Source organism: Megalops cyprinoides, chromosome 1 (assembly GCF_013368585.1).
Source record: "Megalops cyprinoides isolate fMegCyp1 chromosome 1, fMegCyp1.pri, whole genome shotgun sequence".
NCBI classification, from domain to species: Eukaryota; Metazoa; Chordata; class Actinopteri; order Elopiformes; family Megalopidae; genus Megalops; species Megalops cyprinoides.
The window spans coordinates 65,535,504-65,549,361 of record NC_050583.1 but is presented as its reverse complement, the minus strand read 5'-3'; the positions used below and the strand labels follow the sequence as shown (position 1 = coordinate 65,549,361).

Sequence of the window (13,858 nt, the reverse complement as noted above, 5' to 3'; positions counted from 1 at the left end):
AGCTTGTGGCATTGGACATGCACTCACCTTAATGTACATTAACATGTGAAAAGATCCACAGATGGCATGTGAGTTTGATAAAATAAATAAATAAAAACATTTAATTGGTGCCATCAGATTCTGATCTGAACCTCATACTCCATTAGAACAGCCTAGATCATTATGATGATAATAATATAACAATAATTTATCTGAAACCTGAAGGGATACTACTACAAAGCATCATGAATTACATGTGTAACGGAATGCTTGTGATGGTGTCAATATTCTCAGTAATGTAAGAAACAACATGAAAGTGGCTTTTTATTTTATTTGTTACTGTAAACCCAATGGTGTTGGTTCACTTACTGATGTTCCCCTCATATGCTCATGTGTCCTGTTCCCACATCCCTCCAGGAGCAGCGGGACGAGCACCTGTTTTCCATCCCGCAGGAGGTCTGCCTCTCCTTCGTCAAGATCATCCAGGAGGTCCTGGGCTCCCCTCCGGACCTGGACCTCCTCCGGCTCGTCTACAGCTTCCTGCTGGCCGTGCACCCGCCCACCAACACCTATGTGTGCCACACGCCCAGCAGCTTCTACTTCTCCCTGCACATCGGTGAGGCTACAGTCTTAACGCGTCTGCGCGCAGATGTTGAGAACCGTTTCCATGGCAGTAGAGAGCCCTGCGAGAGCCGCTCTGTTCAACGAGCAGCGGCGATATAATATAATGGCGATGACGATCTCACGTTGGGCTGTTCTACGCAAGTCCACATACACATGGTGTTTCCATCTCAGTGGGTGGGAAAGCAGCGAATGAGATGCTGAAATTTACCATGCTTAAGGCTTCTGTGTCTTTGGGTTTCCTATAGCTCCCAAGGACGTTTTTCCTCAGTATCACAGAACTTTGTGGCCACGCGGCAGCAGCAGCCGCGAAGTGAAACTTTCTGCGAACCGTACGTGTTCGTTAGCGCAGCTGAAAGGAGTTGACCGTGTGTGAAAAGCCTGAGGACTGATCGTGGTTTTCCTGTGTGTGTGTGTGTGTGTGTGTGTGTGTGTGTGCGCGCGTGCCTGCTGCAGATGGAAAGCTGTACCAGGAGAAGGTGCAGTCCCTCATGTTCCTGAGGCACTCCAGCAGCGGGGGGAGGTCCGCGTGCAGCTCCGTGGTCTCGCTCTCGCCAACAGGCTTCGTGGAGGGGCACACCGAAGGTACCCCCCCGCTGCAGACCCCCCAGGCCCGGGTCACAGGGCTCAATGTCGCTAGACACCTGCCTCCAAGTCACATTAGCACTGACAGCACGTGCGTTGTTAACGCACACCTGTGAAAACACTGGTCCATACAGATGATTTGTAATGCTACAAATGTCAGCCTTCTCTGAAGTGGGATCATAGTAATTCTAACACTGTAAAGGTCGTTTATGTTGTTATTTTACAGAATTAAATGAGATAACAGCCACTGGTTATAGTGGTGGTTAATACTGGCCTGATTTGAGATCCCTTTAGATTGCAGAACAATTGCATTCCTGTGGAAGTTCTTCAAACATAGTCTTGTGTGTTCAAAAAGCCCAGAAAATTTATTGCAATGAATTGTTCCACCATGTACATAAAAGAGACTGTTTTGAAGTATCTGGGTGAGAGGGCCTATGGTTTCTGTTTTTGGAAAAGAGCTATTAAGGACTTAAGTAGTTCAAGTTCAGTAAGTGATACCACCACATGCTTATATATTTCCCTCTCTGTTGAGCAGAGTCAGCCTTGAATCACACTCCGGAGCCGGACGCAGGAGGTGTGTCCCTGCGGCCCCCGAGTTTGACCCCGTCGCCCTGCTGTTCCCCCCCGCCGCCCTCCCGCCTGACTCGCGGGGGCTCCGGCGAGGGTGCGGAGAGGGAGGCGGAGCCGGCGGGGCCGCGGCTGCAGGCCCCGGGCGCCGCGGAAACGCTGAGGCCCGGCTGTGAGGACCAGCTCCTGAGCAGCTGCGAGTCGGCCAAGACGCTGTGCGACTCGCCCCCGAGCACGCCCGCCATCAGCGTGGAGGAGGAGCCCGAGGACGACGAGCGCGCCGACGCCGACGAGGCCCTGCGCCGGCCCGACAGCCTGAAGGGCATCCAGTCCTTTCAGAGGAGTCACAGTAACCTGGCCAGCCTGGGCCTCGCCTTCCCCGCGCAGAACGGCTCCCTGGCCATCGGCCGCTGGCCCAGCCTGGCCGACCGCAGCGCCCTGCCCGAGGACTGGGAGAGCCTCACCTACTCGCCCGGGTACGAGAGGGCGCGGAGCAAGGCCGACTCCACCGACAGGTGTGCTTCCTCAAACCCCTTATCCCGCAAAACTTCCACACCTCACACAAGGGCTTACAGCTGGATTTATACCAGAGCCCTTTATACCAGACCCAACCCACGCCTGGGTTTTGCACTACAACAGAGGTGCCACGCCCTGTGTTGGACACGTGTGATTTGCCTCGCTCCCTCACCACCCATGCTGCTTTGTGCTCTCCCAGCCTCCACCCTGTGCTCTACATGCCAGAGCTCCTCACTCCCGCCACAGCGGCTGCTGTCGCTGCCGCCGAGAAGGTGCTTCCGAGGGGCCTGTACGCCGTGTCCCTTCCTTTTCCTGCAGATTAGTAGCCTAATGCATGTACATGTTATTCCAGTAACTCGGTCTCTGTGCCTTTCTCTGTGCGGAGTAGTTGTCGCCCCATTTAAGCCGCATCCCCGGAGGATCTCGCTGATGGCTCTTTGATGAGTTAAAGCACTAATTGGGGAGGCGGCACGCGTGAGATTTTTCACCCTGTTTTGCATAAAAGCCATTTTGTCATTATTCCAATGCAGATAGCGTCAAATCAGACAGCGGTTAAACGTTGTTGCCGTACACCTGCCACGGTCGACCCCTCGCAAACTGCATGGGTATGATTTTGAGTGCATTCAAGCAGACACGCGCTACACTGCTCCATCTTTGGAAGACACTTCCCTGAGAGACACCTCTGCACATGTTTTGGCCCTCATTCATGTGTATTTGTGTGCACTTTGGTCCCTAGTTGAAGGGCTTTTATTTGCTTGTAAATCCTCTCCATATTGACTTAGTCTGGCGCAGTTCGCCGCGAACAGTTATAGCAAGCAGGGCGGACGCTCTGCTCCTCGAGAGCAAACACTGATAAAGCCCCAGTGTCAGGTCGCCCCACACCACACTACCTGGAAGCAGCCTTCCGTTAAAAACAGAAACAAAGGCCGCGTATCAGCTCGCCACGCGGGGCGTTTACGAGCGAGCTGTGTTGAAACAGAGGAGCGGGAGGGAAAAGAGAGCGTGAGGGGAAAGGGAGAGAGAGAGACGGAGAAGGGCGATCTCAAAATGTCAGCGCGAGGCGCTCTCCAGCCAGCCGAGCAGCGCACAAACGCATTTGTGTCCTCGACGTGACTCATTTGTGACGGGGGGAATGGAAAAGAGCACTCATGCAGGGTGGCCTGAAAAGAGGGATTATTTTCTCCCTTTCGCTCGCGCCCCTCCCCAGCGGCGGAGCAGAGCGGGCCCCCCCCGGGGCCAGGGAAGCCCCCCCCCGCTGCGCTGTGGAAGGTCAACGGCTCCGCCGAGGGCCTGTTTAATCCACCGTCAACGTGCGCAATAAAGAGGAACAAGATGCTTATCGGGGCGCTGGCTGAGGTGTTAGGCCCCCCTTCACGTGACACATCTCGATTGGACAAAATGTGGGGACCCCGTCTCCCAGCACGGAGATTCCCTCAACTCCAGCGTGTGCTGTGAGAAAGCTGAGAAGGCCCATTGGTGGGAGTGATGTCGGCCGTTTCTCATTGGCCCCAGGTGAAACGCACCTTGGCCTCATCTTATGTGCTGTCGGCATGGCGATGCTGTCACGCTTTCTCACTGTTGCTATGCTGCCACTAAGAGGCAAACCCAAACCTAGTCGTTCATGCATTGATTCAAACTATTTTGATATGTCTCTATTCGTGCGCAAACACAGTAAACATTGCCACAGCTTTAACTAACATGGGCTTAGCATTGATTCTTATGCAGCATGCCATTTTGTGCATTCTTCTGCCTTCAAGAAGAAGCGCACAGATTTTTAAGGAAAAATGGTAGCTGTATTTGCTGTGACTCGCCATCTGCAGTTAAAATTCAGTTGAAGCGTACACTGCAAAAAATAGCCCTTCAAAAATAAGAAATAAAATAATTAATACAAGGTGTTTTTTGCTAGTAATAAGTGAAAAAATCTGCCAATGGAACTAGTGGAAATACACTTGTTAAGATTTCTTGAAATAAGGTGTTATAGTTAAGCATTTTTAAGATAAGGGATCTTAAAATTAGGTGGAAAATAACGAATTTTGATCCATTTTTAACTGGTATTAGGAAGTGTTTTTGTGTCATGCAGTTTAAAAACCTTCTGACTTGTCAAAAAGGCTTGCTTAATTTGATATACCACTCAAAGTAAGATGTTTTCAAGACAGTTTCACCAAAAAAGATATTCAAGATGCACCGTCTAAAAACAAGTCCTTGTAGCTTAAGGAAATTTTGCTTGTTTGGTGACTGTGTCTTATATTAAGTGTAAAGAGATATTTTGACTTGAAAAGAGACAAATTGGTGAGATTTGGATTTTTAGCAGTGTACTGGCAATGACAACGTCATTACCCTGGAATTTATTCATTATAAATGTCGGCTGTCAAGGTTTCGCGCCTTTACACGTGTTGCTGCCGGACGGGTCAGACGGAGCGTACCCGAGCGCTGTTCTGACTCCTGAACAGCAGGCGTCTGCGCTCCTGTAGTTTTGCAGAAGGTGTTTGCTGAGCGCTGCTTCCTGTCCATGTGCTGCCGCAGGTCCAGTGCGGAGGACTGCCTGGTGCTGGTGTGCTGTGGCCTGTACGAGCTGATGAGGGGGGTGCTGCTCCTCCTGCCCGACCTCCTGCTGGAGGAGGTGATGGACAAGCTGGTCCAGCCCGAGGCGCTCATCGTGCTCGTCAACCACTCCTCTCCGCTCATCCAGCAGGGGGTCATGAAGGTTAGTTTCCATGTCTTTCTTCTTCTCCCTCTTTTTCACTGTTCCTATCCCTATTCCTATCTCCTGCTCTCAGTATCTCTCTCTCTCTCTCTCTCTGTCTCTCTCTCTCTCTCTCTCTCTCTTTCTCTCTCTCTCTCTCTCCTCCTCTGTCTCTCTCTCCCCCCGTGTCCCTCTCTCTCTCTCTCTCTCTCTCCCCCGTCTCTCTCCCCTGTCTCTCTCTCTCTCTCTCTCTCTCTCTCTCTCCCCTATCTCTCTCTCTCTCCACTCTCTCTATCCTCTCTCTCCTCTCTCTCTCTCTCCCCTCTCTCTCTCCTCTCTCTCTCTCTCTCTCTCTCTCTCTCTCTCTCTCTCCTTCCACGTCTCTTCACCTGCAGTCAGCTGCCCTTGGGGTCCCTTTCTGAACAGCTTCAACTCAAGAAGGTGCTTATAAATCTGCCCTCTCCCCGTCATGCAGCTCCTGGACGCCTACTTCACCCGGGCCTTCAAGGAGCAAAAGGAGAAGTTCCTGAAGAACCACGGCTTCTCCCTGCTGGCAAACCAGCTGTACCTGCACCAGGGCAGCCAGGGCCTGCTGGAGTGCTTCCTGGAGATGCTGTTCGGCCGGCCCATGGGCCTAGAGGAGGAGTAAGTGTAGAGAGGAGGAGGCCAGCAGGGTCCTGCCACTCCGAGTCACATCAGAGAGTTTAGCAGGCAGCACTTTGCAGTAACACTCAGGGTCTTAACAAAGCATAAGTTGCTTTGGAGATTGCATGAACAGAATCGCTGCATCTTTGTGGCTAGCATAGCAAACAGGTATAGCCTCAAAACCCGATTCCAATATATGTTTCTGCCTGATCTCTACATGTGACAGCACACTTTTAGATGCTCACGGCAATTTAAAAAAATTGACTCTTATAACAAGAAACTTCTTGTAATAATTGCTGTGACACTCTCAAACCCTCCTGCCTTTCTGTGTGTGTGTGTGTGTGTGTGTCTGTCTTATCCCCTGTGTGTGTGCGCGCTCCAGTCTGGACGTGGAAGACATGGAGAGCATCAGCCCCTTCAGGAAGCGCTGCGTCATCCCCGTGCTGGGTCTCATCGAGAACTCCCTGTGCGAGAACGCGCTGGTGCACAACGCCCTGTGCGCGCTGCAGCAGCTGCTCCACGCCTGCCCCAAGCTGGGAGACATCCTGCTGGACCACGGCCTGCTCTACGTGCTCCTCAACACGCTGGCCACGCTCAACGGCCTGGAGAACGGGTGAGGGCCGCGGCGTTGCGTCACATCACACATCCAATCATATTCTGTTACATTACAGTTCCATTACAGTGTAATCACAAGAACATTGCATATGCTTAGCAGATGCTGTTATTCACTTACAGAGACACTTACAGAGCTTGCAATTTTTTAACATGTTATCCATTTACACGCCTATTTGCAGGATATTTTCAGAGCAAATTCAGGTACCTACCACAAATGTACAACAGCAGTCAAACTGGCAATTTTTGGGCTGCAAACTCTGTTCCTCACCACTACGCCATGCCGCTGCCCCGCTGGGTAAACTCAGACCGCTCTGAACTTTGAACCAATGACAGAACGCCTGTTATACTGCACCGAGAGCTGTTTTATCCCTCTTCACTTCAATTGCGGACAGTTTAAAATTGGCAGGATAATACTTGCCTCTCCACCTTAACTGTGGGTGCCGCACGGTAGTGGCTGGATGAAGTGACTTTCCGCCGCGGTCTGGGATGGCGTTCACTTTCACGTGCGCTCAAGTGGTCTAGGATTTTTTCGGAAAAAAAGTCACACGAACCCATTTACATTGTGCCGTGATGCTCTTATTCATAAATGTAGTGCCACTACACTAACACTAACTGCACTTTGCAGTTTCATTTTAAGCCGTGGACGTGATCGCTTGCTACAGAGAGAAGGGCCCTTTTTTTTTGGTCCTCTCCTCCCCGCTGTTTGGGATAGACTGTGGCAGAATGCCAAGCGGGTTTGTGGGCCGGGCGGTGAGCGTCTCCTCTCTCCTCTCTCGCAGGATCCCCCTGGACGACTACAAGCTCCTGCTGTGTGACATCCAGCAGCTGCTGGTGGCCGTCACCATCCACTCCTGCAGCTCCTCGGGGTCCCAGTACTTCCGCATCATCGAGGACCTCATCACCCTGCTGGGCTACCTGCAGACCAGCAAGGTCCGCCGCACACAGGGTGAGCGCAGCACCGTGACATCATCATCATCCTCACGCCGTCTGACGGCCCAACGCACCCACCGCCGCATTCGTATCGCACTGTCAGGCGCTCATGCGAAAACTGCAGCCAATCACTGGCCAGTTTTTCAAACGTACCAGGGGGCACTAGATTGTGGGCGGCAGTGTAGCATAGTGGTTAAGGAGCAGGACTCGTAACCGAAAGGTTGCAGGTTTGATCCCCGCTGGGACACTGCTGCTGTACCCTTGGGCAAGGTACTTAACCCACAGTTGCCTCAGTAAATATCCAGCTGTATAAATGGATAGCATTGTAAAGAACTGTAACCTATGTAAGTCGCTTTGGATAAAAGCGTCTGCCAAATGAATAAATGTAAATGTAGATTGAAGAAATACTGCCTTTTGTTCCTTGAATCAGGCCTGTCCAGTGTTTTGGACTTTCCAAGCACGCTTGCTTTGAAGTATGATATTATGTGATGTTTCTCTTTCATTCCGTTGTTATTGTCGTTGTAATTGTGCTAATATGAAGCAAGCAGAAGTGGAAAACCCCGGCTTCAGAAAGTAAAAGTCCTACCGTGTATTAGTTCTAGCCATTCACTAAACAAGGTGATTTCACTGATTAGCTCATCTACCTGGCTGAAGAGTTGTGCTAATTAAATTCAGCTGGTGTAGTGCATGGGTGGAACAAATACGTGGCAGGACTTTTACTTTCTGAAGCCGGGGTTTTCCACCTCTGGAAGCAAGTCAACGTTTCTCCTTTGGGTCATTTTCTGGTATGTTAACATAATTACTTAAGGTAATGATGTTGGCGTTGATCATTGTTGACCATAAGGTTGTTCCGCATTGACTTTAGTATGATGTATGCTGTTCCTGTTTTTGTTATGGTTACTTGTGTGAAGTGTATTTAATGCCATCCTGCGTGATGTGATGCCACATTAGACTTGTATGTTACTCTGAATAAGAGCATCTGCCAGTGAAATAATAATAATAATAATGAAATGGGAGTGAGTTCCACAGTACGTTTGGTAATTCCCTGTCTGTCATGCGCAGGAAAAGCATGGCTGTGTCGGTGCTGACTCCACTGTTCTTCCTCCTTTCTGGACGCATGTAGAAATGGCGGTCGCCCTGCAGTTCCGGGTCCTCCAGGCGGCCATAGAGTTCATCCGAACAACAGCCAATCAGGATCCGCAGAAAACAAGCGGCTCCGTTCACCTGCCGGCCCCTCCCCACTACGCCATCCACCAGAAGCGCAAGAGCATCGCTGGTGAGTGTGGCTGTGGCAGGATCGCCCTGAGGCGCTCCGTATACTTAGCTGTGGAACGCGAGTTTTCCACTATGTTTCTCGCCGTCTTTGTTCATGTTTAGGTTAGCGTCATCAGTGTGATCCGAGGCCGGTTTGATCCATTAGCCGATTGTCATTGTTGTCTGTCACGTCAGTGATGCGCCCCTGCCCCACCGGCACCCCTTTCCCCCCCTCTGACTGGTCGTGTTTGTCTGGACTCCAGACGGTCGTTCATCGCTCACCCCCTCTGTTTCTGTGTCCCCCCTCCTCGCACCCCGACCCCACCTCCGCCACCGCAAGGTCCACTGGCCGTGAGCGACTTCGCCATTCCCGCCATCCCGAGGCAACATTACCGCTCATACGCCCTGATCCCGCTGCCCTCCCCCTTCAGCTTCCTGTCCCAGGACTCGCCCCTCCCCTCCCCCACAGGGACCCCCTCCTTTGTCTTTCCCACAGATGCAGGTGCAGTACACAGGCCCGAAAATGGAAGACAACATCTTCCTGCAGGGGAATGTTTCTTCATTGCTATAGCCAATGCATGAAAAAAGACCTCACCTGCCCAGTAGACTGGTGCCCCTGGTTACTGGTGCCCCTTTGGAGCTAACTCAAGCGCTTGTTGTGTGTGATTGGTTGATTGATACTGTCTCTTCGTAGCAACTGCAGTGATTTTGTCGGTGGTGTGAACTCACTGAGGTCTGACAATGCGTTTTTTCTCATTAACAGCCTTACTTGGCCTTCTTACAGTGTCTGAAGACAAGACAGGAATATAATTAACATCTACTGATGAAAGCTAAATCTTTATCACATACAGAGGAATCTCACCATGAAATTGTCTGAGCTGGTCTACACTGTATGACAGCTCTGTATGTCAGTATTTTTTGTGTGCATAAGATGCACGACCATGGTATACAGTATTAAATTATGTCACATGGCTCCTCTGTATGGGAAACATTTGTGCTGTGATGCTGTGGAGTGCTTATTGCTACCTACCCCTCCCTCTTCAGAACTATAATAATTCATTCAAATAATCTGTGTCCTGTGTGTGTGTTTGTGCGTGCGCGTGTTCTTGGACCCGCGTGTGCGCCCCCTGCAGGCCGGCGCCGGCTCTCCCTGGCGCAGTCGGACTCCCTGCTGTCGCGGATGCGCTCGGTGGCGAGCGACGAGCTGACGCAGATGATGCAGCGCCGGATGAGCCAGGAGAACCCCATCCGCGCCAGCGAGACCGAGTTCGTGCAGCGGCTGCAGAGGCTGGTGGTGCTGGCCGTCAACAGGCTCATCTACCAAGGTAACCAGGCCGCCGAGCCACGCCGTCCCCCTGGAGGTAACCAGTCCGCTGGGGCACGCGCCCGGCGGCCGGGGCACCCGCCGTGGCTTCCTGACCGTCAGCTGAGCCGCAATTGTCCTGTCACCGACCACAAAGGCCTTGTTTGTCATTGCATTAGGTGTGCTTAGCGGGTACTTTTATCCAGAGTGACTTGCATTGCTTACAACTTTACATGTTATCCGTTTATAGACCTGGATATTTACTGAAGTGATTCACATTCAGTACCTTGCCCAAGGGAACAGCAGCGGCTGTCCACCTGGGAGTTGACCAGCATCCTTTATGAGCCCGGGTCTTCAGGACTATGGCGCACTGCTGGTCATTTCTGCGCCCCAGAGAGCCATTTCACTGCATTGCTTCTATCTAAGGTATTATTGCCCTCTGATTTCAGATGTGAGCCAGGATCTTTTCGACCTCCTGAATATCCCGGAGTCCCCTGGGCACAAGTCGGCCCCCACCAGCCCTAGGGAGCTGGCCACCGAGGAGAACGGCACCCCACCTGCCCCCGCCAACATTAAGGGCTTCCAGAAGGAGATCCTCAAGCTCATGATGGAGGGCATCAAGATTGGTCTGGTGAGGGGATGACTGTGAATGGCTGGTGCTTATGTGATATCACAGTTTGTCACATTCAGTAAACTTGTATGCCTTTGGCTTAGTGTACTGTGTACTGCACTTGTTTTTCCTTGTATGAGGATATGCCTCCTGCAGCTTCAACAGAAACATGTGTAATTTAAGACTCATGTGTGCAGCGCTGTAAAGATGGCGGTTTGTCCTGTGTGTGTGAATGACAACAGCACGCCAGGTCAGCTGACTTTCGTTCTTGCCTCTCCCAGAGCGGGTCAAGCAGGGGCGGTGCCCCCAGGCAGCAGTGGCGGCGGATCTTGTGGTCGTGCCGGGACACGTTCAGGGCGCAGATCGGACGCCTGCTGGTGCACTCCTTGAGTCCCGCCCGGCCCCTGGAAGACAGGAGGCAGCTTCTGGAGTTCGTCTATGAACCCAGCCACCCTGACATCCTGCGGGAGAGCCTCAACCCAGGCCTGGAGGTGAGGTGGTCACAGTTTGGTCAGAGTGCGGTCGTGATGCGGTCACGGCGTCGCGTCGACCGCGATGGCTACGGGCGTACTATACCCAGAGATCGACACTGCTTGGAAGGGAGAACCGGATATTGGAGATGAATAGCAGAGCTATACCAATAGCTTGACTTGACTCAGTATACGTTCTCAGGAAATCATCTTTGCAGAGATTACAACTTGTCTGTAAATAATCTTGCAAGAATAGAAAAGTTTAAACAAAAGTTGCAAAGCAGTATCTGCGTGTAATTGCAGGTAGTGTAGGTGAACTGCCTGCGGACTTTATCATTTTTTCGTTTCGTTAAAAGTGGTCATATTTTGTCAGTGTAGGAGTGAGATGGAAAGTTTTCAGCGCACTCAGTTTGCGTGTGGTACTCGGACAGCTGCCTGGCTGTAGCTCCGCAGCACCCCAGAAATCCGTCTTCATTATCTTTGCCACGCACGTTTCCACGACAGCCCTCGTGGAAATGAAGCCTACGGGCTGGTTCCGGGACACTCAGCACTGTGGGATTCTGCCGTGCCTGCCCGCGCATTCGTCCCTGAGCTAAGTGGACACGTATCTCTTTGGGGGTCCCTCTTTTTCAGCACGGCCCCAAGTTGGCCCTGTACCTGCACGAGCTGCTCCACTACCACAAAGACAGCCTGACCAAGGAGGAGCAGATGGCTGGGAGCGTCTTCATGACCTCGCTGAAGCTGTGCGGCCACCGCTGCACCCCCCTCAACGCCCCGCCGAGGCCCGACCTCGCTAAAGCCGCCAAAGAGGTAACCGGAGAAGAGGCGTGGCCCGCTGGGGGAGGTGCTCCCGGCCACAAGAGCCGAGACCTGATCTTCACATTTAAGCTTATTTTGATTCTCTGCATGCCAAAGAAATTCTTCCGCGAGCGTGTTTACAGAAAAGATACGTTGAAAGCGCGAGGGTATGCGTGGGTCCTCTGACATACCCTCACAGCTGCAGAACCTCGTTTGACACGATCACCTGTTTTTCCTCCAGGAGCAGCTCAAATACGAGGCAGAAGAGAGCACGAACAAAGCGTCCTGGGAAAAGAAAATGGGGAACACCCAGAAGAGGTAAGAGATGGCCCGTTAACACGCCGCACCAGAGCGCCCCCCTCCCGTTTGATTGGCTCACCGCCTCTCCGTCTCGCCCCCGGGCAGCCTGCTGCAGCGGCTGGAGGGGAAATCGAAGGACATCTCGAAGATCGCGGCGGATGTGACTCAGAACGTGTCGCTGCGGCAGGGCATGGAGCGGAAGAAGGTGATCCAGCACATCCGCGCCATGTACAAGGTGGACCTGAGCGCCAGCCGCCACTGGCTGGAGCTGGTGCAGCAGCTCACGCACGACCGGTGAGCGGGGAGTGGCCTCTCGGGCAGGGCAGCGGGGGGGGGGGGGGCAGAGACCAGCGGCGTGCAGAGACTTAACAAACCCTGTGTGTCTGTATCTGTGTCACAGGGCGGTTTGGTATGACCACACCTCGTACCCCACATCCTGGCAGCTGGACCCCACCGAGGGGCCCAACCGGGAGCGCCGGCGCCTACAGCGCTGCTACCTCACCATCCCCAACAAGTACCTGCTCAGGGACCGGCGGAAACCAGACGGTGAGCCGCGAGCGAGGGCACCGGCTAGAGGCCACCCGTTCCAAGCGCACAGGCCCAGAATGCAGCCTCGGACATTGTACCTGCTTGTAGAGCATTCATTTCAGATGCTCTTAAAGCGCTGGAGGATAAATCTAGGCTGGCTCTGATTCAAATGAAGATATGTTTGTTATGCTTTTTTTCTTTCACAGAGCCGGTTAAGCCGCCGCTGTCCTTCCTCTTTGAGGACAAGACGCATTCCTCCTTCTCCTCCACTGTGAAAGACAAGGCGACCAGTGAACCCATCAGGTAGGCCTCTCTGCCAGTCTGCTGCTCGAATCCCGCTGAGTACAGTCACTACAGACTTGGATAGGTACTCCAGGAACCGCGGCACGGAGGACCAACAGCACAAGTGTAGCAAATATTAGGAGCAACCGCATCAATATTGCAGTATATACCTGTTAAGACATCAGTGCATTGATTCAAGCTCAAATAAGAGGGTAAACCAGTATGAGGTAGTGGCAAGGAATGGTTAGGAAACCAGCTTCCAGTCTTGTTCTTATACTCTTGAGCCTCCCTCAGTACATATTCATTTGTTTGGGAAATGCGTGAACAGGGGTTTCTTTGAAGTGAATGAGTAAGTGTAAACAGGGATGCTTAAATGAGGCTGTCTTTTCTTTCCCAGGTTCACCCGGAGGTGTATCAGCGTGGCCCCCTCCAGAGAGACTGCGGGAGAGCTGCTGTTGGGTAAGGCCTTCATCTCAGCGGGTGTTACCATGCACCTCAAAGCCTCTCAGCCACACTCCCTGATCTGCTTGCTGTTCATTGTGTGCACAATTAGATCGATTTCTCTGTCAACAGGGAAGTCAGGGATGTATTTCGTCGAAGATAATGCATCTGATGCCAACGACAGTCAGGTGAGGACAGCGGCCCTTTCTTTCTGTCCCTCTCTCCCTGTCACTCTTTCTCCTTTGTGTATTCCTCTCTTCCCCTCTGTCTCTACCCCTCTCTCTAGTCTTCTCCCCCCCGTCTCTATCATTCTCTCTCTGTCCCTCGTTACCTGTTTCTGTTCCTCTCTCCCCCTCTATCTATGCCTGTCTCTGTCCCTCTTTCCTACTCTCTTTATCCCTCTTTCCTTTCATCCCTGTCCCTCTTCCCCCTTTCTCTTTCTGTCTTCTACACCATCCTTTTGGCTGTCGTTGCTTCTCCTGACTTTAACCTGCTCGTGGCGTGACCTCTGACAGAGCCCTCACGGGGAGACGGAGCCAGCCTCATTCTCCTGGACCTACGAGGAGATCAAGGAGGTCCACAAGCGCTGGTGGCAGCTGAGGGACAACGCCATGGAGATTTTCCTCACCAACGGGAGGACGCTGCTGCTAGCCTTCGACAACACTAAGGCAAGGCAAACACCGATAACATTACGAGCCTCGACCTTTGTCCCTCTGCCTATACCGAAGGCC

The 13,858-nt window shown here is 52.4% G+C and overlaps 1 protein-coding gene across 1 annotated transcript in view; it reads left to right on the top strand.

Annotated features, from left to right (window-relative positions):
* Positions 1–13,858, top strand: part of LOC118791176 (lysosomal-trafficking regulator-like) — an 81,726-nt gene that overhangs the window by 55,735 nt on the left and 12,133 nt on the right. Inside the window, 20 exon segments of the mRNA XM_036548462.1 lie at positions 397–595; positions 1,057–1,211; positions 1,747–2,267; positions 4,792–4,972; positions 5,427–5,596; positions 5,979–6,209; positions 6,991–7,157; positions 8,265–8,417; positions 8,736–8,897; positions 9,529–9,720; positions 10,148–10,329; positions 10,590–10,799; positions 11,412–11,588; positions 11,818–11,894; positions 11,982–12,170; positions 12,277–12,422; positions 12,611–12,707; positions 13,084–13,145; positions 13,260–13,315; positions 13,643–13,795. Of these exon segments, the coding sequence (XP_036404355.1) occupies positions 397–595; positions 1,057–1,211; positions 1,747–2,267; positions 4,792–4,972; positions 5,427–5,596; positions 5,979–6,209; positions 6,991–7,157; positions 8,265–8,417; positions 8,736–8,897; positions 9,529–9,720; positions 10,148–10,329; positions 10,590–10,799; positions 11,412–11,588; positions 11,818–11,894; positions 11,982–12,170; positions 12,277–12,422; positions 12,611–12,707; positions 13,084–13,145; positions 13,260–13,315; positions 13,643–13,795 (3,480 nt within the window).